We start from the raw sequence: 26297 nt of genomic DNA on the forward strand, positions 1-26297 counted from the left end.
CCAGACCGAGCCCGGCCTTCCAATCAGTCTCTCTCCTGCTACAGCTGCTCTGCTTGATCCGCCATGAATTTGACGTCACACGACAGATGCTTGTGGTGCTTGGTGCGAAGATCCCCGTTGGGCAAAAACCTACAAAGAGGGAAAATGCTCACGCGACACCCTCGCAGCGAAACACCCGCAGTCAGAAATAGCTAGTATTGAGCAAGATGTTTTGATCGTACGTGCGTCTATTAAACCAAGCTCGACATAATTGTCGTCTTCTGTTCGGATGTGGCTCACTCACTGCTCTGACGTGCCTAGTTTATGACATTCTTTATCCAATGAGTCCAATGAGTCCATCCAAATGTGGTCCTTGGTGCAATACCGACGGATTGGCCAGCAGGTCAAGCACGAATGGCAAAAGGATGGAGGAAAGCAGGGCCACACCAACAAGCAGAGTGCTTTTCAAGATCTCGAGGCTGTATCTACACAACAAAGTCTGAACAGATCCGATGGTGTCAACGAAGAGCAATCCTCCGAAGCACGCACAGAACCAGACAACGGCAGGACCAGAGCGGACGGCAAGATCGAGGTCAACACCACAGACGACAGTGACCCCATCGACCCTCGCAATTGGCCGCTCCTCGCCAGGTGCAAGAACATCGCCATCCTGAGCCTCCTGATATTCTCTCAAGGGTGGGCCAGCGCCGCAGACTCGATGGCAAACTCGCGAATGAGCCAAGACTACGGCGTGAGCAAGGTCGCAGCCAACCTTTCCCAGGCGCTGTACCTGTTGGGGATCGGATCTGGATGCCTCTTCTGCGGCCCGCTGTCCGAGACCGTGGGCAGGAACCCGACGTACCTCGCAGCGACCTTTTGTTATCTGTGTTTTGTGCTCGGGACGGGGTTGACGTCGAATCTTGGGGGAAGGATCGTTTGTCGATATTTTGTTGGTCTCTTTGCCAGTGCCACTTTGGGCATCAATGGCGCCAGTGTGAGTGATCAGTTTCGCCCCGTCAAGAGGGCGTTTGCCTTCCCTGTCATCGCGTGGGCAAATGTTGCTGGTAAGAAGCCTTACTTGCTCTCTTCAAGCTCGACTGCTGACTCGGATGGCACAGCTCCCATGCTCGCGCCCGTCGCGGGAGGATGGCTGGTCCAAAATCGCAACCTCAGTTGGCACTGGACCGACTGGGTGACACTGATCATTTCCAGCTTCGCCTTCATCGTGGCATTCCTCTTCCTGCCCGAGACATACCTCCCGGTTCTGCTCGACTGGAAAGCCCGACATCTTCGCCGTGTGTCCGGCTCACCCGTGTACGTGTCGAGGCACGCCGAGAAAGCATCCCTCCTCAAGCGGCTACGCGAGACGCTGCCCATGACGGTGGTCTATTTCTCGAGCGAGCCCGTCGTGGCGGTGCTAGGTGGATACCTGGTCCTCGTGTACATCCTCATGTTCAGCTTCCTGTCCGGCTTCGACTACATCTTCAAGGAGACGTACGGTCTATCCGACGGATTGACCGGTTCGTGCTTCGCCTCCATCGCCGCGGGATCCAGCTTCTTCACGCTGTCGGCGCCGGGGCTCTTCCACCTCTCACGCGAGCACACGCACTACGTGCCCCAAGCGCGGATCACGCCCGAGTACCGGCTGTGGCCGGCGATCGTGACGGCGCCGCTGATGCCCGTGTCGCTGTTCTGGCTCGGCTGGACAAACTACGCCAGTGTGTCCGTGTGGTCGGGCCTCGCGGCCTGTTTCTGTTTCGGCGTCGTCGCCACCGCCCTCTACGTCGCCACCTATGAGTACATCGTCGACAGCTACACCAAACACAGCGCCGTCACGCTCGCCAGCATCACCATGGCCCGCTACCTCGTCGCGGGGTCCATGGTCATCGCCGCCCGCCCCATGTACACGGGGATCGGGGTCCACTGGACCATGACCCTGCTCGGGTGCCTTGGATTGCTGCTGGCGCCGGCACCGCTGGTCTTTCGACGGTACGGGGAGAAGTTGCGGGCGAAGAGCGCATACGCAGAATCATAATATGGCCGTTTTTGTAGGAAATAGGATTTGTTGCTTTTCGTCTTTTTTCCAATGATATTCTTTTATTCGTTATGACTTTTTTTTTTCGTGTGTGTGTTTTTTTGGTGTGAGAGAGAAGGGGCGGTACATCATTTGCTCGAGCGTTGCATGTACATGTCAGGATGGCAAGCGACTTTTTCTTGCAACAAGTAATTTGTCCATGGGGCGGGTTTGTCCGGACACATTGATCAATCCAGAAAGAACAGGATACGCTGGGTGAACGATTATTCATGACCGATGGGGTTTTCAAAGCCCTTTGATTTGGGATTATGGTATGGACCGAGTACAGCGAGCGGTTATGTGGTTTGTGTGTATTGACTACCGTTATCATAGTACATTTACATCTGTAGATACTGACTGAGGTGAATACTGAAGGAAACACTGGAATCTGGAATGTTATATCAAGCTGTATCGCTGTTGTTGACCTCAGGCTGCTGAGGTTGTCCCTATTTCTCCCGTCGAGGATGTGGATGTGTTGGACGTACATCTAGGTATAAGTACAAATATAAATACAGACTTGATTCTCGGCATCCAGTGGATTCAACTTCCGATTCCAAGTGACGGCAAGACACCTCTCCACATCTCATCGATCCATTTACTTGGCAATAGTCTGTCTTTCCGTCCCTGTGCGAGTACTGCACAACCTAGGACGAGCCCGTAGCAGAGCCGCCCTTGCGACCCGCCTCAGCAGCACGTTCACTTCCTTTCTCGAACGATCCACTCGACGCCTGGCCGCCCTGGGAGGCAATCTCTCGCTGCAAAGGACACGGTACCCGTCAGTTCATGCTCAACTCTGTCCAAGGACGATGTCTGACGAGACAATGCACAGATTCCGCATCACAAGCGTAAACCAATGGCAAAGGTCAAAAGGGGACATATGACAGAAAAGTACAAGACTCACCTGCTTGTCGGGATCCATGCTGGCGAAACCGCCGCTGTGGCTGGCCTGGCCGCCTTTGGAGGCGATTTCCTGCACCTCCTCCTTGGGGCGGTTGGCGAAGTTTCCGGGGTTTGTGTTGTCGGTCATTTTTGGAGGAGTGTTGTGTAGTTTGAGTTTTGATGTGTGTGTATATGTGTGTGTAAGCTCTGAGTTTCGCAAGTGGATGGTTTCTTGAGAGATTTGAATTGATACTTGGAAGGGAAAGAAAGACAAGTCTATTATATAGATAGACAGACAGCCTCACGACTTATCACCGCAAATTTGACGTCATGACTTTGTACCACCTTGTGTCACTTCCTTCACCTGGTGGCTTGTATATGTCACGGACAATGTGGATTGGACAAGGTCTTCCAGGGATGAAGGCGCTGAGGGGTCTGAGTAGGTCTTGTTTGCGGAGTACTTTTCCAGCCATCGAGAGCGTCGTGGCAGAATCGGCCTGTTGCTTGTTTACCACGAGGTCCACGTCCTCTGTCCAGTCAAGCTTGAGTCCTTGATCGCGTATTGACGTCAAGATTGTGTAAATGATGAAGTACCAGCGGCGCCAGAAAGGTGTCGAAAGGCTGTGGGAATCATCGACATGTCAGATCGACGGTCGTCCTTCTGTTTCTGGTGACTGATCTGCAAAAAGTCCCCAGCCGGAGAATATACAGCCTTACCGAAAGTTGACCATGGCCAATCACTCAGCGGGTACCCCTGACACATCTCCAGCCTGGCGTAGGTACCGATATCCAGGTTGTTTCACTCTTCTTGTTGGCCCTTTCTTGCGGGATGATAATTGTCTGCTGTTGCATGAACCCTCCCGACCGTCTATGGATGGATAGAGGAATACCAGAGACTCATACTGAGAGCCAGACGTCCTCAACCACAACCTCAGACTGGTTCTGAGTGAGATGTCACAAGAAATGCCTTCCGGAGTGTCTTTCCGGCTGAGATGTCATTGGACGCCTTGTTTCCTTCATGACTTGAGAGAGCGACGTGTAGTAGCCACTTCCGCTTCCCCGTACGCATGGTCCGGTGTTTGACCACATTGGTGGCGTGTTGATACAGGCACCTGGGTATCTCTGCGTGGGGAATCAGGAGGCCCAGGACGATCAGACATGTTGTGACATCATCCCTGGCCCAGGATCACCAGTACGTCAATGACTTCGCATCTTACCCAGACATCGACGACCCCCGCAGAAGTGAGATTGCATCGTCCAGTCCACCATGGTGACAACTCGGGCCAAGGATAGAGCCCAAGTTCAAGAGGCTGGGGCCGTCGACGAGAAGAAAACAGGTACCAAGAGACCACGCGACGAGGCTCTCAAGGCGAAATCCACTGAGCCAAAAACGAAACAACGGAAGAAGGACCAAGTCGCAAAGGCAGATGAAGCCAACACCAAGGATGCACGCAATGGCAGTTCAATAGATGACAAAAAGTCAACCCCGAGATCAAAGGGAAGGCCCAAGAAAAACAGCAACCCGCACAGTCAGAAGATCGAGAGACTTCTCCAGCATTTCAACGCCCTTCCTCTCTCCGACACCAAGCTTGAACAGCCAGCCAAGGCAACTCCGGACACCGTTTTGGCACTGCTCTTGAATGCCATATTGTCTTCAACCCGAGTGTCACATAACATTGCGGCAAAAACGACCGCCCTCGTTATCAAGGCGGGTTATCACAAGCTTGACGTCCTAAAGAAGAGCAGCTGGGAGGAGAGGACCGAGGTGCTCACGGAGGGCGGATACACGCACTATCGGTGAGTGGTACAGTTGTCGCTACACAGCACCTGTGATCGGGATTCTAATTTGAGGAATGATGCAGGGAAAAGACGGCAACGTTTATGGGACAGCTGGCGGAGCTGGTTGAGGAGAGGTACGGTAAGTACAATGCCTCATGTCTGGGTAGATTACCCTATGACCTTTTGTGCCGCCCGACTAATGCTCGAGCAGAAGGTGATCTGAACAATGTCGTGGAAACCGCATCCCAAGATCGGAACAAGATCCGAGCGGAGCTTCAGAAGATCAAGGGGATCGGAGACGTCGGCATCGACATCTTCTTCACCACTGCCCAACACGTGTGGCCTTGCCTCGCACCCTGGATCGACCCACGGAGTCTGAAGACAGCCGAGCACATTGGCCTGGGCACCGACGTGCAGGCATTGTGGGAGGAGGTGGACCAGAGCCCAGAGTTGATGTGTCGGCTGGCATGTGCTTTGGTGGATGTGAGGCTAGAGAAGAAGGAATCGGAATGGATGTGAGGTATGAGGTTGAGTGAGAATCACGGCCTATGGGCAAGCAATCAGTGTGGAAGTCACCTCAACAACTGTTGGGCTCGCCATCCCCCCAGCGCGTATAGTGGTCGGGAGTCGAAACACGTGGTGATAATGACAAGTTCCTTATCAACCATGTTGGCATATCTAACATGGTTGCAAGTACCTCGTACCTAGGTAGTCAACGTCGTAGCGACGCCTGTGGTGTTATGCAGGCCGTGTCGATCGGTCGATGGATGGTAGACTCCGAATCTTGCGGTGAGTCTCGCTTGACAGTGGGTCTGGGAAGAGACCATGCGTGAAACTACTTCCCTTGCCTGTCCACCTGTTACAAAGTCGATAAGGTGGGATACATATAGACACACTATATAGAAAATCGGTGCAGAATCTGTCCAGCAGGCGATTCCCACAGTTAAGCCGACATCTGGAGTCATGGCCGAGAAGACTTTCCACTATGAGCAGCGTCGCCTGGAGAACGATCTCGTCGCCCTCCTGCCGTTCGAGGTATGTAACGCACATCACTTCTACAGAGAGAGCCATGTCAAAGTCGTCTTGCTTGGACAAGGGGGAATCTGACTCGGCTGGCAGCCTGGTGTCCACACGGCGCCTTTTGTCGAGATGATCAAGACCTACCCAGACATGTTTACGTACATTCCCTTTCCAGTCATAAACGACGAGGCCGACTTCTTGAGAGAGGTATACGAGGGTATACACGCATCCCCTGCAGACTGTCTGTTCGCAGTGATGGACAAGGTCGTCTCCCCGGAGGCACTGGACACGAGCGCAAAGTTTGCCGGTGTTGTGTCCCTGACAGCCACGAACCCCGTCAATGCCGTCACCGAGGTTGGTGCAATGATCTTTCCAGCGTTCCAGCGCACCCACGTGGCGACCAACGCTATAGGACTCCTCCTCTTCTGGACGCTCGATCCACCATCGACAGGCGGTCTAGGGCTGCGCCGCGTTATATGGCAATCACATGCAGGAAACGACGTATCTCGAAGAGCGGCTTTGAGGATCGGGTTCGAGTTTGAAGGGATCGCGAGGTGGGATCGCGTATTTCCGCGCGGCAAGGTGGCCCTCTCGGCAGAAGCCCTCAGATTGAGGAATGGCACGCAGGAAGAACAGCCCGGGAGGCACACCGCTGTCTATTCGATCGTATGGGACGAATGGGAGGACAAGCGGCCCAAGATTGCGGCGCTGATGGAGAAGAGAAAATGAGCCTGATTTGCTGTCAGTGCTCTCATCCTCGTCTCTTAAATAGGCTCGATCTTTGAAGCCCATAAAAGAGTCTATAGATGCCACAGAACACAAAAGGCTCAACCCACTCTGTACCTTCGAGTCGGCTTCGTTGCGGGTTGTTGGCGGAAATACCAATGCCCAGTGCCACGACGTGGGAATTCCCATCTCAATCGGGACAAAGATGATGCCGCCCTATGCGAGTCACTGGTATTCTATACCCTCCTTGCCTAAGGGACCTTGTGTATACCCTCACACTCTGACTGCGGGGCATATTCTATACTAGGTAACCATGTTCAGTGCAGTAGTTCGAGAGATTCCTGATGTTGCAACAAAAAAAGTCATGAGAGCAGAGAGAATGCTGGGGTCGGGCGTTGGAAAACCAACCAATTCAACGTGCAAAGCAGGAGAATAAAAAAGCCCAAGAGAATACATATTCTGCTCCATACTCAAGTACAAGGAAAGGAATCAGTGAGCGTCTTCCAAATGTTCGGCATCATAAGTCTTTCTGAAGAGCAGTAGTTTTTTAAAAGCGGCGACACTGGGGTGAGCGAGTTACAGTAAAGTTATGTCGATATAGATTTTCCTTCCTCTCGAAACTCCACTTTCCGCTCATATCGCAAGACTTTGAACCTTCTACTGCCTTTCAACTTATTTATTTCGGGTGGACAGCCCTTTCGGTGAATACCCCATGTCGTTCTCATTCGGTTTCAGCGGCGATGACATCGAGGACGACGGCCAAGCCACAGAGCACGAGGCTCTCACCAACAAGATCTCCGAGTGTGCACTATCCCACCCAAGAGAGTCCCCTCAAAACACCGTAGAGCCCAAGAGACACTCACTGGACGAACTGGTAAGTTCCTATCCACCTATGGGACTGCGAGTCCTGAAAATACTTTGCGACCCCTTTTGTCCTCCAGATCCAGAGAAAGAAAGAAAAAGAACCCAAGTGTTTGAAACAAACCCAAGAACAAAGAGTCCGCCTCATAACCAATCGACTTCTTCCCAGTTAGCATCGTTGCCATCGCAGATATCGTACAGCACGCTGCGCATACCTAGTTCCTCAGAAGATGGGAAGCTACGCGACACCAACTCCAATGACCACGGAGCCGTGACGTCGGTATGCCGTCGCTCGGTGTTTGACATCCGAGCTCAACTCATGGCCGAAGCGAACCCGTCCGCCGAAGAGGAAGAAGAGGACACGGCCAGAACGCTCCTCTCCGGCCTAGAAAGCGGCGACCTCTCCTCGGGCATCTATGAGGGAGGCTTCAAGACGTGGGAGTGCGCACTCGATCTGGCCTCCCTCGTCATCTCAGAAACCTATTTGTCTGGTCATGGCCAAGGTCAGGAGGACGGAGACGACGAGGGGCAAGAAGCCTGGGAGGTCGTCGAGCTCGGCGCGGGAAGCGCTGTGCCGACTCTCGCGCTCATGCAGAAGTTCCTCGACCGGAGACGAAAGAGACCAACAACGCACGGTGGGAGCCTCAAAGTGACGCTGTGCGACTACAACGCCGACGTCCTCCGGCTGGCGACCGCTCCCAATGTCCTCCTCAATTATCTGTTCGCCTCTTCTGGAAGAGTTCCTCATCCACTCGGTGACCGGTGGACCCAAGCCGACGGGGACCTCGACCTCGAAGAACTAGGAGGCGAGGCCCTCGTAAGTCGCGCCATCCAAGATATGACGGCCAACGACATATCGTTCGAATTCATATCGGGGGGATGGGGCCCGGCATTTCTGGACCTGGTCTATCCGCCATCTCCGCCGTCACCGCAGGCATCACTCGGGGAAACGGACCACCAACACCAACACTCACCCAAACCCACGAACCTGCTCATCCTGGCATCCGAGACAGTCTACTCGCCCTCTTCGATCAAGGCGTTCACAGAAACCGTCCTCGGTATCCTAGCTTCTCATTACCGTCGTTTTAGGGCCGCGCCCGTTATAGGGAGGCCTCCTCCACCACCCAGAGCCTGGGTCGCCGCAAAGAGGGTCTACTTTGGCGTCGGGGGCGGAGTGGACGAGTTCGTCAGGGAGGTGGACAGGCTCGGTGGGAGGAGTCGCGTCGTTGTGGACGTCAAGGACGCAGGCGTGGGAAGGGTCGTGCTGGAGGTTACTCTGTCCCCGGCTTTTATGGATAGTGCTGCCAATACATAGGGAACAGCAATGATCATGTAGAGAGAGCGGAATGGCGAATGCCCAAGGGTGGGAGTGGGCGGTGAACAAGATATCAATGGCATAAAAAGCACTTGGACTTGTCGAACCACAATGAATCTTCCCCCGTTGCTATGGGAATTGGCCGTGTGCCCCTGTCTTGATTGCGCCGCTAATACAACTATGTGGCCGTCTCAATTTGGTAGCAAAAGACTGACTCAATGCCTGGAGACTTAAATTACAGATACCTAGCTTTTAGGGAAGAATAAACCTCCATCACCGTCTCCACGTCCTCATTTTCCCTTGGTCCCCTTGCTTGCCGCTCCGTTCAACCCCTTCATCTCACTGCTGGCGATTGCGCATGCTCGGAGGCACGTACCTTCCTGGAGCTGCTGATGCAGGCTTTCTCGGCGCTGCTTCGTCACCACTGCCCTGTGCTGGAGAACCGGCGCCTTCTCTCGACAAACTGCGGCCACTATCTCTCATGTGCATCGGCACATAACGTCCACTTGGTGCGCCATTAGCGGGAGAAGCGGACGCATTGCGCGCTGGTGGAAGGTGGTCGCGAGCAGGCGGGTGATAGTCACGAGCAGGTGGATGGTCTGCCGCAGGTCGAGTAGATCCGCTTTCACGAAGATGTGGTGGCACATATCCGCCTGGGCGGCGGGCTGGTGGCTCTTGAGCAGGAGTTGCAGCTGAAGGCGCAGCCTCAACAGCAGCCTGTCCTTGGCCAACAGTTGTGGTGGCTTCCTTTGCGGCTTGTCGTTCGCGCCAGCCGCCACCAGCTTTGCTAGCCAAATTGAGACGGGGTGCAGTTCGTGCACCATCTTGAGACTCAGTACGGGCCTCCATGGGAGGAGCTTCTCTCTGTGGACCGCGAGAAAACGGTGCTGGGGCGGGTGTTGTCTGTTCGGCTTTTCGGGCAGCTCGCCTCGCTGCGGCCTCTTCCTCACGCTGCATCTGTTTCCTCGCAGCCTCTTCACGTTCCAGCCTGGCGGCCTCGGCCTGCGCTCGTCTCTCTGCAGCCACACGTTTCTTTTCTTCCTCGACTTTAGCCTTCTCCTCTTCCTCACGCTGGCGATGCTCTTCCTCTTCACGAATGCGGCGCTCTTCAGCTTCTTGGGCAGCAGCTTGTCTGGCCTTTTCCTCATGGTAAGCCTTGATGCGCTTGCGCTTCTCCTCCTCGAACTCCCGCTCAGCTCTCTTGCGAAGCCTCTCAAACTCGGCAGCACGACGCTCTGTGATCTGGCTCTTGAAAGCGTCATACTCCTTCACGAGTCTGCTAAGACGGTGCTTCAGGGCGAGCCCTTCCTTGTGCTTTTCCTGTGCTTCCTTCAACATGAGTTGCTTGTTTTGCTCGTAGATCTTCATGTCTTCCTCTCGCTGCTTCTCGTAATCCTGTTGTTGGTACTTGAGTTCCTCTCGGCGGAATGCACGCTCCAGGTGGTCGAGACGCTTGGCCGTAATGCGGATGCGCTCATCTTTCTCTTTCTTATCCTTTTCAAGCTGTGACAACTTGAGGTAACGAATTTGATTGGAATCAAGTTCGTCGATATTCACGTCGTGGAGATCGATCTTCATGCCACTTTGAAGTTCGGCCAGCTGTTTCTCTATTTCTTGACGTCGGATGCGTGCCTGTTCATCTTTAACACGCTTGAGCTCACGAGCCCTAGTCTCATCGCGTAGACGTTGAGACTCGGCCTCTGCCTGCTGTTGGGCACGGATACGGCGACGCGTTTCTTCCTCTCTCTGTCTCTTTTGGAAAGCTTCAGAAGCCGCTTCTTTTTTCTTCTCAATGATGACACGTCTCTCCAGAGTCTCCCGGTGCTCTTGTTCGGCTCCGGCCTCGGCACGAGCGAGGGCGGTTTCTCGCGCCGCTAGGCGGGCCTGATTATAAGACGGATCGACATACATACAAGTCACATGCAAAGTCTTAGCCAGCCTTGTCAACTGGGATCGTGCAATCTCCGCTGGAGTATTCTGGAGTCTTTGGACGGAGCCAACTTCGCTCTCTGCCGATCCCGCTGCGCTGCCCGGGTGTAGAGCCTTGGCCGAGGAGAAGACGTCCGAGTCAAAGGCCAAGATACCAGAAATATGGTCCAGTCTGATGGATAGATCGCCTTTCTTGCAACCATTCATGATAAACTTCTCAATCATGGCAGGAGTTACCTCAAATGGCGCAGGGAATTGAGCGAGCCGGGTCACGAAGCTCAGCTCCACTGATTCGTAGACTTGTGAGAGTTGTTGAAAGAGGCGGGTGAGAATGACTTGCTGCAGGGGAAGGACATACTTCTCCATCTCGGGGTCAGAGCCAATCTGAGCCAGGATGGGAGAAATCTTCTTGCAGATCGAGAGAGGATGGAAATCAACCTCAAGGATGTTGTAGAGGTCTCGAATTTCCGGTCGAACACGCTTGAGCAAACCTTTGCTGAGTGCGTCCTTGAAGAGTCCAGCCCTTGTTGGAGCAAATGGCATGCTGAGGAGGTTGGTCAGGCGATTGTTCTTGTTCTTCCGCGCCTCATCGACATCAACCAAAGCGCCCCGCGAACGAGACGTGCTGATGACGGGGATTGCCAGCGCAGAGAGCAATACAAAAGAGGCAGCTTTGGTCAAAGAGTCTTCGGTGACAACAGGGTTGTCACGCTTAGGAGACTGACCAGATGCAACCGCAGTTGCTGACTGTCGTAGCAGGTTGTAATACTTGTTCCATGCGGCGGCGTGGAACAAAAAGTTGTCACTGACGAGGAAGATCTTTGTGAGTTTCTCGTAGTAGTTGGCCATCATGACGTTCTTTGCCGGTCGCTTGGACAGTGTAAGAAGCATGTGAATATCTTCGACACTACGGAAAGCCTCCTGCCACAACTCAAGTTCATCTGCCACGTTCAACTGCCGAAAACGTGTCTCGAGATGACGCTGCAGGGTGTCGGGTTCATTCAGATTGATGGCATGCATCTGCGAGGAGTACTTGGCAGCATTCTGCACATGGTTTCGCAGGAGTTCGCAAAGGCGACGGAACTCGGTCTTTCGTGTGTACTTGAGACAGAAATCGAATGCTTGATGAGCGGTGCCCTGGTACATGACCTCCAGTCGAGCATTGTTCTTGAGAATTTCCAGGACCGTGCGATACGTCTCCCAGAGAAACTTGAGCCATGGCGTAACAATCGCTCGGTCCGTTCGATCTTTGGATTGTTCCCCAGAGACAGTAGCGAGCAGGATAGTCTCAGGGGTTTCAGTAGCTTCAAGGTCTTCGACATTCAGGTCCGTGGCAGTTGCCGCTGACTCAAGCGACGACTGGACCTGATCGGCCTTGGCCTGAGCCTCCTGAACCTTTTGTTCGGCGAGCTCAATGAATTTTTTCAAAACCAACTGCAGTGGTCAGCATGTATTAGACAACAATAGGCGTCGGGGTTGTAATTCATCATACCTCAATCGTTCCCACGTTTGTGTTTTGCGCAATGTTCTTGTATTGGTAAAGTCCATCTTTCGCAGATTTTCCCTTTCTCAGATCGACACACAACTCGACAAAAAGGAGCATAACAGGCTCCAAGGAGGAGATGGGACTATTCCGGGAACGTTTGGAGGTGACATGTTCATGGAGGACGTTGAGAGCGGCTTGGGTTTGGTCGACGGCGATGAGCTCTTGCGCTCGCTGAAGGGTTCTGTCAGTCATTGTGCGCGACAGGAGTTGAAAGGGATTTTTGCCTTACCCTGAGCACATTCTCAGGCCTGATATGGGGTGGCGGAGGCATCTTGATTGTCGGCTGGTTGAGTCACAAGAGAGATGAGGAAGAGACAATCAAGCAAATGATATCTCTCAAGACTCTACCCAGATGGCCGATGAGTCTGTCCTAGAGATGGACTTGTGACTGAATGATTGCCGACAGGAGCCTTTAGTGACGATGTCAAAAGTGGTCGAAATCGCACTGCCCTGTGTTGTGCAGCTTGGCACTGATTCTGCCGGACCAATGTTTCCCCGAGAGACACCTCCTGAATATAAATTGTCTTCCAATGCGTCACCGTATTTTTTTCCCTCACGTCTCGTCACGTGTACCCAAACAAACGCACTTCGCAAGCTGTTCTTTTGCACCACCGCACTCATCACGCTTACCCCAAAACAATATGGCGTCTCTTCTTCCGGAAGGTAGCAGTTTAAGTTCCCCCTGCTAATCAATCCCTATTAATTCCATCTTCTCGCAGGCAAGAAAGAACTCGTTCGCCGAGGCTACCATCCTGACCAGCGTGTCCTCGATCGCTCCTCTCGTTCCTACCACCATCAACACAAGGAGATCCGCGCCATCGACAACTTGCAGGCTCAGTGGGCTGAACACTTTGACAACGAAATTGCCAAAGAGAAGCCCGAGGAGAAGGCACAAGAGCCGGAAGCCCCACGCCCAACCGTTGTTCGTCGCGCAACTCCCACCCTTCGTCGAGTCACTCAACGTATCCCTACCAAGAACTACACCGCAATCCCCGCCGGCTATTTCGAACGTCCTGCTCTTGCCAGCGACTTCGACGTCACCTGCGTCCTTGACTACCACGCCTTCCTCTTCGACCGCCACGAATTCTTTTCCTGCAAGAACCCAACATGCCAGCTGCATATGCGGTGCGGGATGGGGGCGATGCCAAGTCCAAAAAACAAAGCATGGCAGATCTTAAACTTAGGCGGCTTCAAGAACTGAATTCGCGTCTCAAGGAAGATCTCGAGAGGCCTCGTGTCAAAGTCGCAGAAGCATCCATGAGGTACGTTGTGCAGAGTTCCAAGCTCTGCGTGGTTCGAAAGCAAGGGTCGTCCACTAACCATGTTTGGCCGCCACAGCCTGATCAACTACTGCAACCAAACACGAGATTACATGGTACCGTCGGTCTGGGGACAGGTGGATAGGAAGGAAGATCCATACAATCCACAGAGTGGAGGTAGTGAAGGGTGTTGCACTGTCATGTAATCGAGTTTTGTTGAAGCTGTTCGGATTGGGTCACAAAAGGGACACAACGGAGCACTCAAAGAGAGGTGTGGTATCATATTGATCGAGTCAAAAAGCATTCGGCGCAAGAAGGCGTTCACAATTGTCAGAGTCACGCAACATCGCAACAGGTTTTTATGTCAACCCACAACGGGAGAGGCAGCACGGAGTATTAATGTACGTTGCGCTGCGCCTTGTGCTTGGTTACAGATTCAGCTTCTCTTCGTCCTGTCGACAACTTCGACAATGGGTTTTTCCATTGAGGATTATGTAGGAGGCTACCTGAGTGCAATCCAATTCAAGTCAATTCCACAACCATGCTTTTACTGTTCATCCTTGCTGGGAATGAAGCTCCTCACCGCAACAAGAGCGTGATTCCTGCTTATCGAATCTACCACACGATCAATCGGTCTTTTGGGCACTTTTTTTTCAATGCCCTGTAGACGATGCTATGGACGGCAATAGCTCCATCCAACACGGTTCAACCTCGTCTATGGCAAAATATGGCCACCCAATCCCGCTTTGGGTGTACAAGATTGGGGATTTCCCGCTTACCCAGGGATCCCTTGCCCCTAGCACCAGGGCACACCGCTGTGCCCAAACAACGACTCCAGGATAACCCCTTTTTGCTTCGGAAATGCAGGCGACCATCCCTATTTCTCATCGCTTAGAAACCATGTTCCCAATAACCGAGTCAGAAATCCCAACACGTCGCATGTGGCCCTTGTATGTAACTAAATTTGGGGTCTTCTCTCCTCTGCTAAAATGATTGAGCACGTTGCAACCGAGTTGCTGGGGAACTGGCTGCCTATCGGGTGAGAGGGCAAACGAGGGCATCCGGTTGGGTTTCAATGAGGAAGCATTCGAAATCGAGGGGATTGACAAGTTTGTGTGTGACAGTTGTATCTGACACTTGGAGCAGCAACTGTGGACTCTCTTCCCCCTCCACGATTGCTGGGAAATTCTCCGAACAGTACGGGATCTACTCTACCGTTATATCGGAGGTGATGATCTACCCGTACCTCGTAATGAGTACGTATTCTATCTGCATTGAACCGCATCATTGTGTCAAGCTCCACCTGTCACCTCGCTCTGTGGAAATTCTCCAGCTTGTCGAAAGCCCCTGACTTGACGATAATCATCGATCAAGGCGGCCATTGACCGATCTCGTATTGCACGCGACCTTCTTTCTAGCGAGCTATCCACCGCATATACCGAGCAACTCGTCCAGTATCCTGAAGGTGGCTGCCTCCGAACCCGTACCCGAGCTCGAGTGTCCCGCAGCAAATCGATCCTCAAACCCCTGATTTCTGCATAAGTCCGTCTCCTTGAAACACGTCAACACAACCCGCAGTTTCCGCTACGCTCCTACCACCACAACCGACCATGGCAACCGAAGTTTCCTCACTGGTGAAAGCGCCGCGTATCGCGATCGCATTCTGTACACAATGTAAATGGAACTTGAGGGCTGCTTATGTGAGTGTCGATACCCTAGCCGTGACTCGCATCAGCAATGAAACTGGGATCTATCCAACATCACGACTTTTCCAATTTAGCTTTGACAGCCACTGACAATCCTTTCCTACAGTATGCTCAGGAATTAATTCAGACATTCAGCACCAGCATCGGCGAGATTGCTCTGATTCCGTCGACGGGGGGATTGTTCACCGTCACGGTCACAACAACAAAAGTTGTCAGCAACACTTCCAGTGACGGAACTGTTACTTCAGCAGGATCAACAGAGCAAGGGGTCCAAACCACTGATACGGTGATATGGGACCGCAAGACTGAAGGCGGCTTTCCAGAGACCAAAGAGCTGAAGAACCGAGTTCGAAACATTCTCGACCCGGGCAGAGATCTCGGGCATATCGACCGGAGCTTAAAAAAGGGGGGTTCCCAACAAGCCCAGGCAGAGACTGACAAGTCTGAGCCCAAGCCAGATGACAATGTCAACCCGGTTCAGCAAGAAACAAAGGAAGAATGTGAGGATTGCAAGTAATACGTTGGGTCTGGCACACCACACGTGTTGCAAACTCCTTCTCCTACGTGAGACCGGCGTTGTCAATTATCTCTAGCCTGAACCTTTGGTTGGGCATCTCGGAGCTCACGAGCCTTGAACAGCGTGTGAGTTGACCTACGCAGGGCGATATAACAAGGTAACCAAGATACTGCTTTTTCCTCTGGAATCGTGAATGTGGACGGGAAGACAAAGGGCTCGAGCCCTTGAACAACTATAGGTATGTTACCCCCATCACATTTGATGTCCACCTCCCTTAAACCATTGACGTCCAAAGTCCACTATGTCTGACCTTTGAACAGTGCTAGCTCTTGTAGCCCATGTACACTCCTATTTCCGAGTCTATCTTCAGGACAATCCCGTTAGGGAACTGTAAGTGGGTAGCTTGAGCCACCCAATCTAGCTCTCTTCAAGAAAGCGACGACTTCGTTCCAACCACGCCCAATCCCTAGGGGACTTGGGGACCCCAGACGGGGATAAGGCTAGCAACGACCCTTTTTCTGGTTGGGGATACTTGACCCACGGCACTGTCCTTCGCCATCTCTCTCGATCTAGAAGCTGTTGGGTGTCCTGCCAATGGTTGAAGATCTGGCTGCCACGGACGTGCCGGTCGACAGCTCAAGAGGCTCGGCCATGAACCCAAAACCCTCGATGACGGCGAACTGGGCAAACCTGTCGAGGTTCGGATGGCTCGAAGTAGACGTGGGCCAGGTGGACGACTGTCGCCTCAGAATATTCGGTCTTGACGCTCGATGATTGGTCATTTTCGGCGTGATGCGCTCACAGAGAATCCAAGGAAGCCGAGAAGATAAATTACGTCGATGGAGGTGGGTGTTGAACATGCTCTCGCGCTCAGGATCAGCTTGAAAGGCCATTTTTACCAAGATTAGTGAGGAACGTGTGTGGTGGAACTTCGTTAATTCGAAAGCAACTGTCTCTCTCTCTCTGCCTCTCCCTCTGCCTCTCCTCCCGCTTGGGTATGGAATCATTCTTTGTCACCACATATCCGTCCCATTACCTCCCTCCCCGTTTGACGTGACATGGCCATTCATCTTCCCCCATCAACACGGCTGAACAGTCGAGAAAAGAGTGCAAGGCCATGCCCTGACACTCAATGTGACTACCTCTGAGCGTCCATGTTGCGTCCTGAAGACTCGAACACCGGGTTAGTTCAGACATGACCTACCTAGGTAATCCAGGCTCTGTCCCACATTGACCTCGTTGCCGGATTGACCTGCTCTAGAGGACTCCCAGGGGCCAATTCAGAAACTCAATGATCGTCCGTGCAGGAGTCCTCAGAATATGTTTTATCTCGCGATAATGAATTGATTAATTTCCTGAAGAAAACCCCATCCCAAAGCCCCCTACAAGAAGAGAGCCCCATTGAAACCACTGTGGTCAAAGCTCTCTCCTTCGAGGGGCAAGGCCGATAGAATATGGAGGGGTATATCGACCACATACAAACACCGCGAGTTATTATTGAGACTGCGAGGGGAGTTCAGAACAGAATCGAGAATGTCTTGTCTACATACATTGTAGGCATACGTACAGCCACATAACTGCGTGCTTTGATCAGAGCATCCCGACTCCTACGCCATTGAGAGGATGTACATATCGCTGTCACCGTCCCACTGAGTTTACTCCTCACAAATACCTACTCAGTCATCAATCGACCAGCGATAACGACATTGGCAAGAATTTCAGCTTCGACCAAAAGGGAGGACTCGTCAGCACAACGTCCCAGGAAGAAGAAGTCTGCAGATTCGGAGCCCTCGAGGTTTCTTGGTTATGTGACTGTCACAACACGGCTGGCATCCTCTCTGAAAGAGGATTCTGTTCCTCCCGATGCCGCTGATTTGCATTCATGCAGGGTACAGCGGCATCGTGGTCCAAAAAAAACTGTCCCGGTGTCTCCGTTTGTGAGTGCACTGACACCGGCAAGGGTGCCATGGTTGCCGTGCTGTGTATGCACCAAAGGTGATACCTGCTATCGGTGAGTAAGAGGCCTGGACAGGATTGTACAGAAGACACTCGTCAGAACAAGGGTAGGGGTCGAAGAAGGCATGATCACCACCGTCCTCTGCGGCTGAAGTTCTCACACCCACTCATGAAGTTGCAAAATCTGTGCACGTATCCTTCCCGTGGCTTCTATCGTCCAATCTCACCGAGTCGATAGCTTGGTCCTCTCGTGGAGCTTGTGAGTCGAGCTAATACCCGCGCTTCTTGGGTCAGCAGCACAGTACAACATGAATGGGCTCCCAGGTTCCTCTGCAGTTCCTCTGCCTTGCTCAGGAGTGCCGTCAATGTGACTTTGTTGGCAAGGCGATCGTCGAAAGAAGTCTGGATAGAAGTTCCGGGGTCCAGACATTGCAGTACCCTCAATTTCCAAGTCTGTAACAACCTTTGCGTTTTCTTGCTGAGACTCACCGCATACCCAGTCTCGGAATCGCCCGTACATCGGATGCTGGCCCTGTTTGTCTAAGCGATATATCTTGAACAGGTCAGTCATGTCCGGCGCGAGTGTCAGTAGACGACATTAGATATGAAATCCATGATTTTCCGCAATTTGCATCTCATACTGAGACTCGGCAGCAAACAGCATCAATTGTGATCACCCATCAGATCGCGCCGTACCGCTCATGTGCCCCGTCCTTTCCTCAGCCTCGCATATCGGAGTTCCACCATGTGGTATATCCTGAGCGGACTATGACTGTGAGAAGTCGTGGTCTTCATGCCTCGAATAGATGGTCCGCAAAGATGACCTTCATGGCTGCTAGATGTACCGTCGTGGCCCTGCATTCCCGACACAGTCAAGGCTGAGAGCAAGCTCACGCCAATTGCTAACAGGGTAAATCTTCTTGCATTTCATCAGCCAGGCTCTGAGGTCGAGTAGACGGGGGCCCCAGTCATGGTCATGGTTGAGAGGCGGCCGGTCTAAACGACAAGGAGCCTCAAGCATGGTCACTATCGCATCGCGTGACAGACTCAGCCTCATAGGAGCGCAACCAAGGAGCGCGGACTCCACGTTTGGTATTCATCGACGTGCTCCATAACCCGTCAGCACCGCCAGGCATGCTGTTCAGACACGTCGAAGTCAAGAGGCGATCAGGAACTCGTTTGTGGTTGGAAGACACAAAAAGCCGTACGTACCCAAGGGGGTTTCAAGGGGGTTCTTCACGACCAATATGTTCCAGGAAGAGCCGAAGCGGTTTGACCAGCTAGAGGGTGTTGATCAGCTGCGTCGATCGTCGTTGGTCGCGAAGGTATGTTGCTTGACGCGTTGCAGATACTTCCTCTCGACGATGAATTCGTGTCGCAAAAAAAAAAACAAAGCGCTGAATACTTTCTGACTCACTGCAGAAGGCCATATCAAATTGAGATTGGCTGTTTGGGTATTCCCATAGTGACACGATAGGAACCTGACCAGGGCTCCTGGTCTGAATCTCAGACGTTTTCCATCATCCTCTGGCGCAGCGGCGGCAGTATCAGAATGATAAGAATATGGGTCACCTTCTCGTTCGTCGCCCTGTCTTCGAAAGGTCAATATAGCCACAATTGTCCCAATCACCCGCTGCTGTGGATCAACGCCCTTGCCGTCTTACCGCCGAAGCAAAGAATTTGCCTGGATCTCCTTCGCGTCGCGAGCATTGAGCTGGTCGTGGGTGGCCACCTCGATGAGCTGCAAGTTCTCACGGCTCGACCCGTTGAATGACCCTTCCAGGGACGCCCGGTAAGTCGCTTGCATATGGTCAATGCATGACATGGTGAAGGCTCAATACCTGCAAAATGGGTTGACAAACAGAGCTTGGGAATCAATAGCAAGCCTGGCCTTTTCCAAGTAGCTGAATCAGCATACCGTGTTTAGTCTCCCTTGGGCGTCTGTCCACTCGACCGCTCAAATCCTTCCACGGCCTTAAGAAGCAGCTCTTTTCCAATGTGCTGTAGGTCTAAGATGCGGATTTTCTGCGATAATCGCACGGCTGGACGCATCAGAGAGCGGTGGACTGGGTCTAGTACGACGGACACTGCCTGCTAGCCGAAGCAGCCAGGTCGTGTACTTGAGCACTGCTGGTCAAGCAGGTCGGGCATGGATCTGAGCAGGATCGTTGTATTTGCCAGTTAGATGGCGGAGAGAGCCGTCTTGAGCAGTACAGCATCCAGTACGACAGATAAGTTCGGATAACAGCCTACAGACTGCAGTTGTGAGAGCGTGAGGTCGCGGTTGTGGGTGATGCGAATGAAGTTGTGGAAAACAATTAAAAACACGAGGCTCTGGTGCAACATTGCATCGACATCCGCCCAGCGACAACGACCCTTAGCTGCTGACAGCATGTTCCATGTCCTCATCGGACACCTCGTGAAGAAGCAGAGAGCACATCATCCATCATCCGTCATGTAATAAATAACCGTCTTCTAACTTCGGAGTCTGTCAAGTACTGCGGAAAGTGACGCTCAGGCTTCAAAACATACACCTCAAACTATACACGATGTTACAACCAACGACAACACTAGAAAAGTACAGAAAACGGTGCATGAGCCTGTTCTTACAACCATTATATTATTGTTACATCTTGATATAGACCTGGTACTTCCCCTGAAACATTGTCCTCGAGCCTTTTTACCCTGTCTGCAGACTGCACACCGAAACAAGTCAACGAGCGAGGCATGGCAGGGCAGGGCAGGGTAGAAAGAAGATGAAGTGGCCACACTTTGCCGACACGATGCCATTGCGAAAACATGATCCATGCTGGCTTCCATCGTGGTCCCGAACCTCGTCGTGTTCATGCCCTCGAGCCAATCGGCCCGAGGGATGTTGGGTATGCAACCAGATGGGTGTCAGACCACGGGCTCAATAGCCGAACAAACGTCATGCAGCCTTTGCTGGCTCTATGTCCCGCTCAGCAGACACCGAACGGGTATACATGCGTGAGGCGCGTGCGTGGTAGCGGCCATGCTAGTGACATAGGTTCAACAGCACATGGGCGGAACCAACCAAGTCAGCGTCTTGATATTTCATCCTTGCTGAGGCGACAAGTAAAGCGAGTTCCAACATCCAGCTCAATGGCTCCGTCCGTAGCAGCGTGGACGAATACAGAGCCCTTACTTCTTGCGCATCTTCTTCTCGACGTATTTCTGGACGCGCTTGTCGCTCATGATAAAGCCCGTGACAGCCGCGCCCAGGAACAGCTTGGAGGCGGCCGCAGCTCCGCTAGGATCCGTGACTTGTGAGTGCATCGACGACGGCTTTGTCGACTTTGTGGTTGCGAAGCCGAGTTCGGAATAGCCAGGCGGCGTGCCTGACGAAAGAGTGCGCATCGAGGCATCATCAGACGCCGCCGACTGGGCCGCCGCCCGTTCTGCCTTGAGCCTCTTCTTCTCCTCCGCAGCGGCCCTTTCGCGCTCGTCCTCTTTGACGATCCACTCCCTAACCACGTCCTCGCCGGGAAACATCCTCCTCCTCATTGCGATCCAGATCGGGACGAGCAGCTTGTGCAGCCGCTCCTCCTCCTTCTTCATCTGCTCGTCGATCCGGGTCCCCGATTTCCCAACCCAGCTGGCCCCACGCCATCCTTTGGCGAAGTCGCTGTGCACTCGACACCACGGGTGCGCGAAGCGCGAACCGACAAAGTTCCGCGAGACGGCGCGGTAGTTCTGGGAAGTTCCCGGCTCGAGGAGGTAGATGATGGTGGGCTGCTCGCGGAACTGCTTCAGGTCGACGAAGAACTGCTCGTGGGATTGTTGTGGGATGAGCAGGGCCGAGAAGAAGCGTGCGTAGTTTGTATGTGAATCCGGAAGTCCGTGGACGTAGCGCTGGAGGGACGGGTGGATGATAGGGTCATCGCCTTCTGATTCTGGTGGCTGCACGAGTGGTTCTTCCAGGGACGACATCACCAAAAGTGTCTTTTATCGCAGATGACAGCCTCGAGTATGCCTCACAAGCTGTTTCAACACCGGGAAGATCCCTCTTCGGGTATGTTTGGATTCTTGGATAGGAGTTGTAATGAGGTTTGACGGGATGTCCCGCAACCTCAGGTCAATTCGGACCGCAGAAATCCTGGCGGCTGGTGAGAAATGTTGAAAAAACTGGGGAGCAGACGTCGAGGTTTGTATATTCTAGGCTTAATGATGGGTCAGTTCGTCTGTCATTGCAAGAAAAGTAGAAAGTTCCTCAGGTCCTCAAAGGCCAAGGCTCCAAGACAGCCTCGTCTACGCGGCCGTGGATTCGTGACTCCGTGCCAAGTCCGCACTATGGATTTGTCGACATCTTGAGCTGTGATCTGCATCAGTCCCAATGCTTGATAGTTCCTATTGTGGGAAGAAGTTCCAATATCAAACCCAGTGCAGGTAAGCTGTTGATATTCGAGGGACGGCGAAACCAAGTTGGTCGGATGGAGGCGGGAGGGAAGACCGGAAGGACCAAAAGTGAGGCCTTGTCTATATGGGACTTCCCAACGCTCCACAGAGGCTTCGCAATACTGGATTCACAAACGAGGAGCACCCCATCCGTATCTGAGCGACATCACTCCAATCATTAATCATTATAGGAATCTTGTTGGAAAATATAGAGGTGAAAGGACAAGGCTACTCTGGACAATTGAGTTTCCGAGCGCCAAGAAGCCATTTCGATATATTCGGGCTTCATGTTTATCTTTATCTGGTCAGATTGAGTTTTTTTTTTTGGATCCAGAAGGCTTCCAGATCATCCCTGTAGTCCCTGAGCATCTTGCTGACTTGACTCTGGGGACTTGATATTCATCCCGTTTCATCGACAGCCGATCATTCTCGGACCTTGTTCAAGATCTATCCAAAGCCAAGAGATTGGGAGGAGCCCCTTTGGCTCGGCGTCGGTGCACTTTACCCCGGACCGCAAGTCTTGGAACGTTGGACAAAACTCTCAGAAGAAGCTCGTCGTCCAGGAGAAAGTGCGGTGAGAGAGAGCGCAGGGAGGGCCTCATGTGATGGAAGTCGGAACCCCCTTTTGCACGACACTGTGAACCACACCTCTCTTCGTAGGTTTACTCGGTTGGGTTGCGATAGTTTCTTAGCAACGAACCGTCCGTTTCGCCAACTCCTGCCTGCATGCGGCGAGCCGTGATCTCGTGAGCATTGCTATACGGTAACTTGTACCTTGTCCTTGTGCTGGCCATGAGTGATCGTAGGCAAATGACCAACGATCCCTGGTTTGGGTTACAAGATGCACGGGGTATTCGCGGGGTTGCAAGCGGAACATCTGAAACCCGGAAAGACGATTGTCAAAAGACTCGAAATATCGGACGCAGGCCCTGACCTTTTGATAGCATTTTACGGCTTTGCTGGAAAATGAAATTCAAACAGAGGTTACTCCATCTGGAAAACAACATACCCAAAGCAGTGCTCGCCTTCTATTGGGAGATGGTAAGCGCCGCACACACGCACACACATCGTCAAGACGAGAGCAGTTGTAAACTACAAGTACGAGCTTGGAATGTCGCGTCGTAGTCGCCAAGACTACATCTCGCAAGAGCCCACTAACACGAGTCGCCGTTTTTTCTTCTTCGTACAAGGAATGGGAATGTGTGTGGTGAGGGGTAGGCAAAAGGAAACCTCGGTCAGTGAGTGGCGGACTTGGTCAAGTTGCTTCTTTCTCAAAGTGGTTGTTGCATTAGCCTTATTTTAGTCTCCATCAACACCCAGATTGTTCTTCACTGCGATTCGCTAATTGAAAATGCCTCATAGTAAAAAGTCCGTTCTCAATGGGGCTGTGGGCCAGACCCGCCGGTGGCTCCACTGGTCTGTGCGTTGTCGTCTCCGCCCATTCACATTTCTGCTTTGTCCGCTCGAGATCCAAGACTCGCCCAAGGTCACTGACAATTTGTATTTGGTACTCTGAATTGTGGTCATATCCCACGGCGCACTTGCATCTGCAGTCGTGGTCTCACTTGAGCTTCCGCGACCTCGTTTGCCGATTTAATAGTGTGGAGGACGCTCGCTTGGCCATGCAGCTATCCCCACACTGTGGATGTGGATGAATAAACTACTTGCGTCGTTACAGCATAGCTTTATCGAGCTCTGGGAGTAGTCCAAGCTAACAGCAGCTCGCATTCTTACGTGGAACTGAATGCGACACGCAACATGGCTGAGAATGAATGCGTCGTGAGAGGGCCCGTGGTCAGCCAGATGACTGAGGTTGCCAGGTGCTTCAGCTGTCTTGTCTTTGGTGTCACCGGTGCATGTGCTTCTAGAATCATTCTTTTGAGGAACAGAGTGGCACAGACCGCCGCCTGTTCACCGTCAGACAGTGCAAAGGGTCGCTGGTTTCATGCGCACGCGGACCGCTGTGGATGTGTACATCAGAAAAAGATCTCTGCGAATAATGCATTGGGGCAAGCTGCCGAGTTGTAGCACGCGGTAGTGCCTGCGTTTGACTGGTCCTATGCGTCCGAACATCTCCGTCACACCTCTGCAGCTATCCTCTTGGTGAGCAAAGTGAGCAGTGGGGAAAAGCATCAGCAATAATACTACTGTGAGTATACAGGATGCGGTACTGCACCGTCAGAAGATCATGTCATGTTTGGAGGTCTCGCGGGAGGAAAGAGATTGGAGGAATACGCGGTGGCGCTTGAAAAGACAGCCCTCACATCCATGTCTTCGACGGTAAGGCCTCTCGAGCCGTGCGGCCCGTGAAATGGGCACGAGGGAATCAGTTTCCCCTGTGAGCATGCCAAGGTCATCTCACAACATAATGATTTAGCATCCTGGAGGATTTTTCCAGTTGCCCACGAGTACAAGTACGCGTAGAAAGAGAGTAAGAGCATGGAGTACCTCGTACGCGTCTTTGTGAGGCTTTGAGGTTGACGTCATGTCAGCTGACAGGAGACTGCGGGATTCAGCCTACGTTGAAGTCGGAGCCCAGGGCATCGAAACGCAGATGCAGGGCGAGGTTAAGGATGACGGGCGTTGAAACACAATGATACCTGGGACCAAGTTCGATAGTACCAGGTATCCCAACCCACGAAACCGCACAATGTACTCCGTAATTGCATGCCAAGTAATGCTTGGATTCAAGATACTTCCCACTTGCGTCAGATCACTTCACTCCCATCACGAACCAGTCAAGCGGTTCGGGAATAACGAATATGCTGCAAAGGGATCGCAGGTCAAGTGGTCAATGATGTGGCAGATCCAAGAACCTGATTTCGGGAGGGCAGACGCCGTTTGACCAGCGGCAGTTCATGGTGGGCGAAAAGGTTTGATTCAAGTACCAAACAAATAAAGACCTGGAAATGACAACGCGTTCTTGTTGGATGAGAGTTTAGATGACGCGCCAGAATTCGAGAAGTATGCTGTCATATTGCGTCAAGACGGCGAAATATCCCGGTCATGATGCCTGCAGGACCTAGGAACAAGTTACGACTCACGAACTATCAGGGTCCACGGTCCACGGGAGCTGCCCCCATCGAAAAAGGCACACCCGGAAATGGTCACCTTGGCAATCATATTGCCAGATGTCACAGAAGAATGTCACCACCAGTGCAACGAGCTGACAGTGGCGACAGATGACCATTTCGATCGAAGTGGCACCAGGGTTTTCTCTCTGGTTCCTGGCTGCCCATGCGGCGGGACCAACAATGGGCTGTGAGGGACACAAACCCATATAAAATTAGCACCAGGGTATTGGAGCCTGTGCCTGTATAGGAAGCAAAGCGTGTCTCCGCGTGTACAATGGTACCGAGGCGGTGTACTGAGACTTGTTGGTTCCTCGATCCTATGTACTCCAGAGAGCATGACGGACTGGTTTTGATCAAGTACCCTGCAGTAGTTCTGTCATTGTTTCCCTTTAATCCTCTCTTGCTCTTTGCATTAGTATTGTGTCATTTTACACCGATCGCTACCCGTCTGTGGAGGGGCGCAATTTCACCAACGCACAAGGTCGCAGGGACCACCAAGTGGGATGCGAGTAGTTCGAGAGGCGAAAACCCTAATAGAAACCGAGGGCCATCCTGCTGGTTGAGGAGATCCCGTCTGAAAATCCAAGTCAAAGTGGGCGGTTTCAAGTGCAGGACTGCTGGAGACGGCAGGCTAGCTTCGGGCGTCTTTTTGGCCCTTTGCCGCCGAGAGGAATTGATCAACCTCGAGGGATCCAGGTCCGAGATCTCGACGAGTTGCCGTTTGAGAGTTAGTGGTACGGTGGTCGGTGCTCGATAGTTGAGTGGGCGGTGGGTGGTAGGCGGCAGATGGTGGGCTGTGTGGATGAGATGGATTTTGTTGGCCTCTTTTCAAAGCACGGGAAAAGTTGGCTAAGGGGGTAGCCACATGCCCGCAGGTGTCGACTTTTGTACCCAGGACTTACAACTACGGGCACTGAGAAAAGCGTTTACCAGTAAGGAGGAACGAGTTAAGATTGCAACCCAGGGCAGACTCTTTATCTCCTTAGGCGCCTTAGTGACCTACGGAGTACCTAATAGCGGGGTCATCTGGGTACCTAAGGGAAACCCAACAATGTGCAGTCCAACTGGAACCCGTCCAAACAACACACCTAATGGCTGAAATCCGTTGACTGTTGACTGGCTAGGCACCCCCCTCCTCCCCCCCCAAACTGGGTCTCGTTTGGCCTGGCATCTTCTGGCTGAATGGCTGCGTCGCTGAGTTTTGTTTATGTGTGTTCGCTGGTCTCTGGCCTCTTACTAACTACTTCTCTCTCTGCCTCTG

The 26297-nt window shown here is 52.6% G+C and overlaps 11 protein-coding genes across 11 annotated transcripts; 7 read left to right on the top strand and 4 right to left on the bottom strand.

Moving 5' to 3' along the window:
- Positions 1–343: 343 nt before the first annotated feature.
- On the top strand, positions 344–2014 carry Z517_02884 (uncharacterized protein; the record flags this gene model as incomplete). Its single annotated transcript, XM_013431992.1, has 2 exons — positions 344–1043; positions 1098–2014. 2 exons carry the CDS (start codon positions 344–346, stop codon positions 2012–2014), a joined length of 1617 nt encoding a protein of 538 aa, XP_013287446.1.
- Positions 2015–2697: 683 nt separating this feature from the next.
- Positions 2698–3080, bottom strand: Z517_02885 (conidiation-specific protein 10; the record flags this gene model as incomplete). Its single annotated transcript, XM_013431993.1, has 2 exons — positions 2698–2808; positions 2955–3080. 2 exons carry the CDS (start codon positions 3078–3080, stop codon positions 2698–2700), a joined length of 237 nt encoding a protein of 78 aa, XP_013287447.1.
- A 1119-nt stretch (positions 3081–4199) lies between these two features.
- On the top strand, positions 4200–5230 carry Z517_02886 (uncharacterized protein; the record flags this gene model as incomplete). Its single annotated transcript, XM_013431994.1, has 3 exons — positions 4200–4729; positions 4795–4850; positions 4923–5230. The coding sequence occupies 3 exons, from the start codon at positions 4200–4202 to the stop codon at positions 5228–5230; spliced, it is 894 nt and encodes a 297-aa protein (XP_013287448.1).
- A 444-nt stretch (positions 5231–5674) lies between these two features.
- Z517_02887 (uncharacterized protein) lies at positions 5675–6460 on the top strand (the record flags this gene model as incomplete). The annotated part of the gene is made up of 2 exons (XM_013431995.1): positions 5675–5746; positions 5831–6460. 2 exons carry the CDS (start codon positions 5675–5677, stop codon positions 6458–6460), a joined length of 702 nt encoding a protein of 233 aa, XP_013287449.1.
- Positions 6461–7169: 709 nt separating this feature from the next.
- Z517_02888 (uncharacterized protein) lies at positions 7170–8633 on the top strand (the record flags this gene model as incomplete). Its single annotated transcript, XM_013431996.1, has 2 exons — positions 7170–7331; positions 7488–8633. 2 exons carry the CDS (start codon positions 7170–7172, stop codon positions 8631–8633), a joined length of 1308 nt encoding a protein of 435 aa, XP_013287450.1.
- A 339-nt stretch (positions 8634–8972) lies between these two features.
- Positions 8973–12300, bottom strand: Z517_02889 (eukaryotic translation initiation factor 3 subunit A; the record flags this gene model as incomplete). The annotated part of the gene is made up of 2 exons (XM_013431997.1): positions 8973–11996; positions 12055–12300. 2 exons carry the CDS (start codon positions 12298–12300, stop codon positions 8973–8975), a joined length of 3270 nt encoding a protein of 1089 aa, XP_013287451.1.
- Positions 12301–13215: 915 nt separating this feature from the next.
- Z517_02890 (uncharacterized protein) lies at positions 13216–13573 on the top strand (the record flags this gene model as incomplete). The annotated part of the gene is made up of 2 exons (XM_013431998.1): positions 13216–13370; positions 13447–13573. The coding sequence occupies 2 exons, from the start codon at positions 13216–13218 to the stop codon at positions 13571–13573; spliced, it is 282 nt and encodes a 93-aa protein (XP_013287452.1).
- A 1404-nt stretch (positions 13574–14977) lies between these two features.
- On the top strand, positions 14978–15590 carry Z517_02891 (uncharacterized protein; the record flags this gene model as incomplete). Its single annotated transcript, XM_013431999.1, has 2 exons — positions 14978–15067; positions 15180–15590. 2 exons carry the CDS (start codon positions 14978–14980, stop codon positions 15588–15590), a joined length of 501 nt encoding a protein of 166 aa, XP_013287453.1.
- Positions 15591–16159: 569 nt separating this feature from the next.
- Positions 16160–16483, bottom strand: Z517_02892 (uncharacterized protein; the record flags this gene model as incomplete). Its single annotated transcript, XM_013432000.1, has 1 exon — positions 16160–16483. The coding sequence occupies one exon, from the start codon at positions 16481–16483 to the stop codon at positions 16160–16162; it is 324 nt and encodes a 107-aa protein (XP_013287454.1).
- Positions 16484–18793: 2310 nt separating this feature from the next.
- Positions 18794–19320, top strand: Z517_02893 (uncharacterized protein; the record flags this gene model as incomplete). The annotated part of the gene is made up of 2 exons (XM_013432001.1): positions 18794–18871; positions 19036–19320. The coding sequence occupies 2 exons, from the start codon at positions 18794–18796 to the stop codon at positions 19318–19320; spliced, it is 363 nt and encodes a 120-aa protein (XP_013287455.1).
- Positions 19321–20708: 1388 nt separating this feature from the next.
- Z517_02894 (uncharacterized protein) lies at positions 20709–21497 on the bottom strand (the record flags this gene model as incomplete). Its single annotated transcript, XM_013432002.1, has 1 exon — positions 20709–21497. The coding sequence occupies one exon, from the start codon at positions 21495–21497 to the stop codon at positions 20709–20711; it is 789 nt and encodes a 262-aa protein (XP_013287456.1).
- Positions 21498–26297: the final 4800 nt, after the last annotated feature.

Source organism: Fonsecaea pedrosoi (assembly GCF_000835455.1).
Source record: "Fonsecaea pedrosoi CBS 271.37 unplaced genomic scaffold supercont1.2, whole genome shotgun sequence".
In the NCBI taxonomy this organism is placed as follows: domain Eukaryota; kingdom Fungi; phylum Ascomycota; class Eurotiomycetes; order Chaetothyriales; family Herpotrichiellaceae; genus Fonsecaea; species Fonsecaea pedrosoi.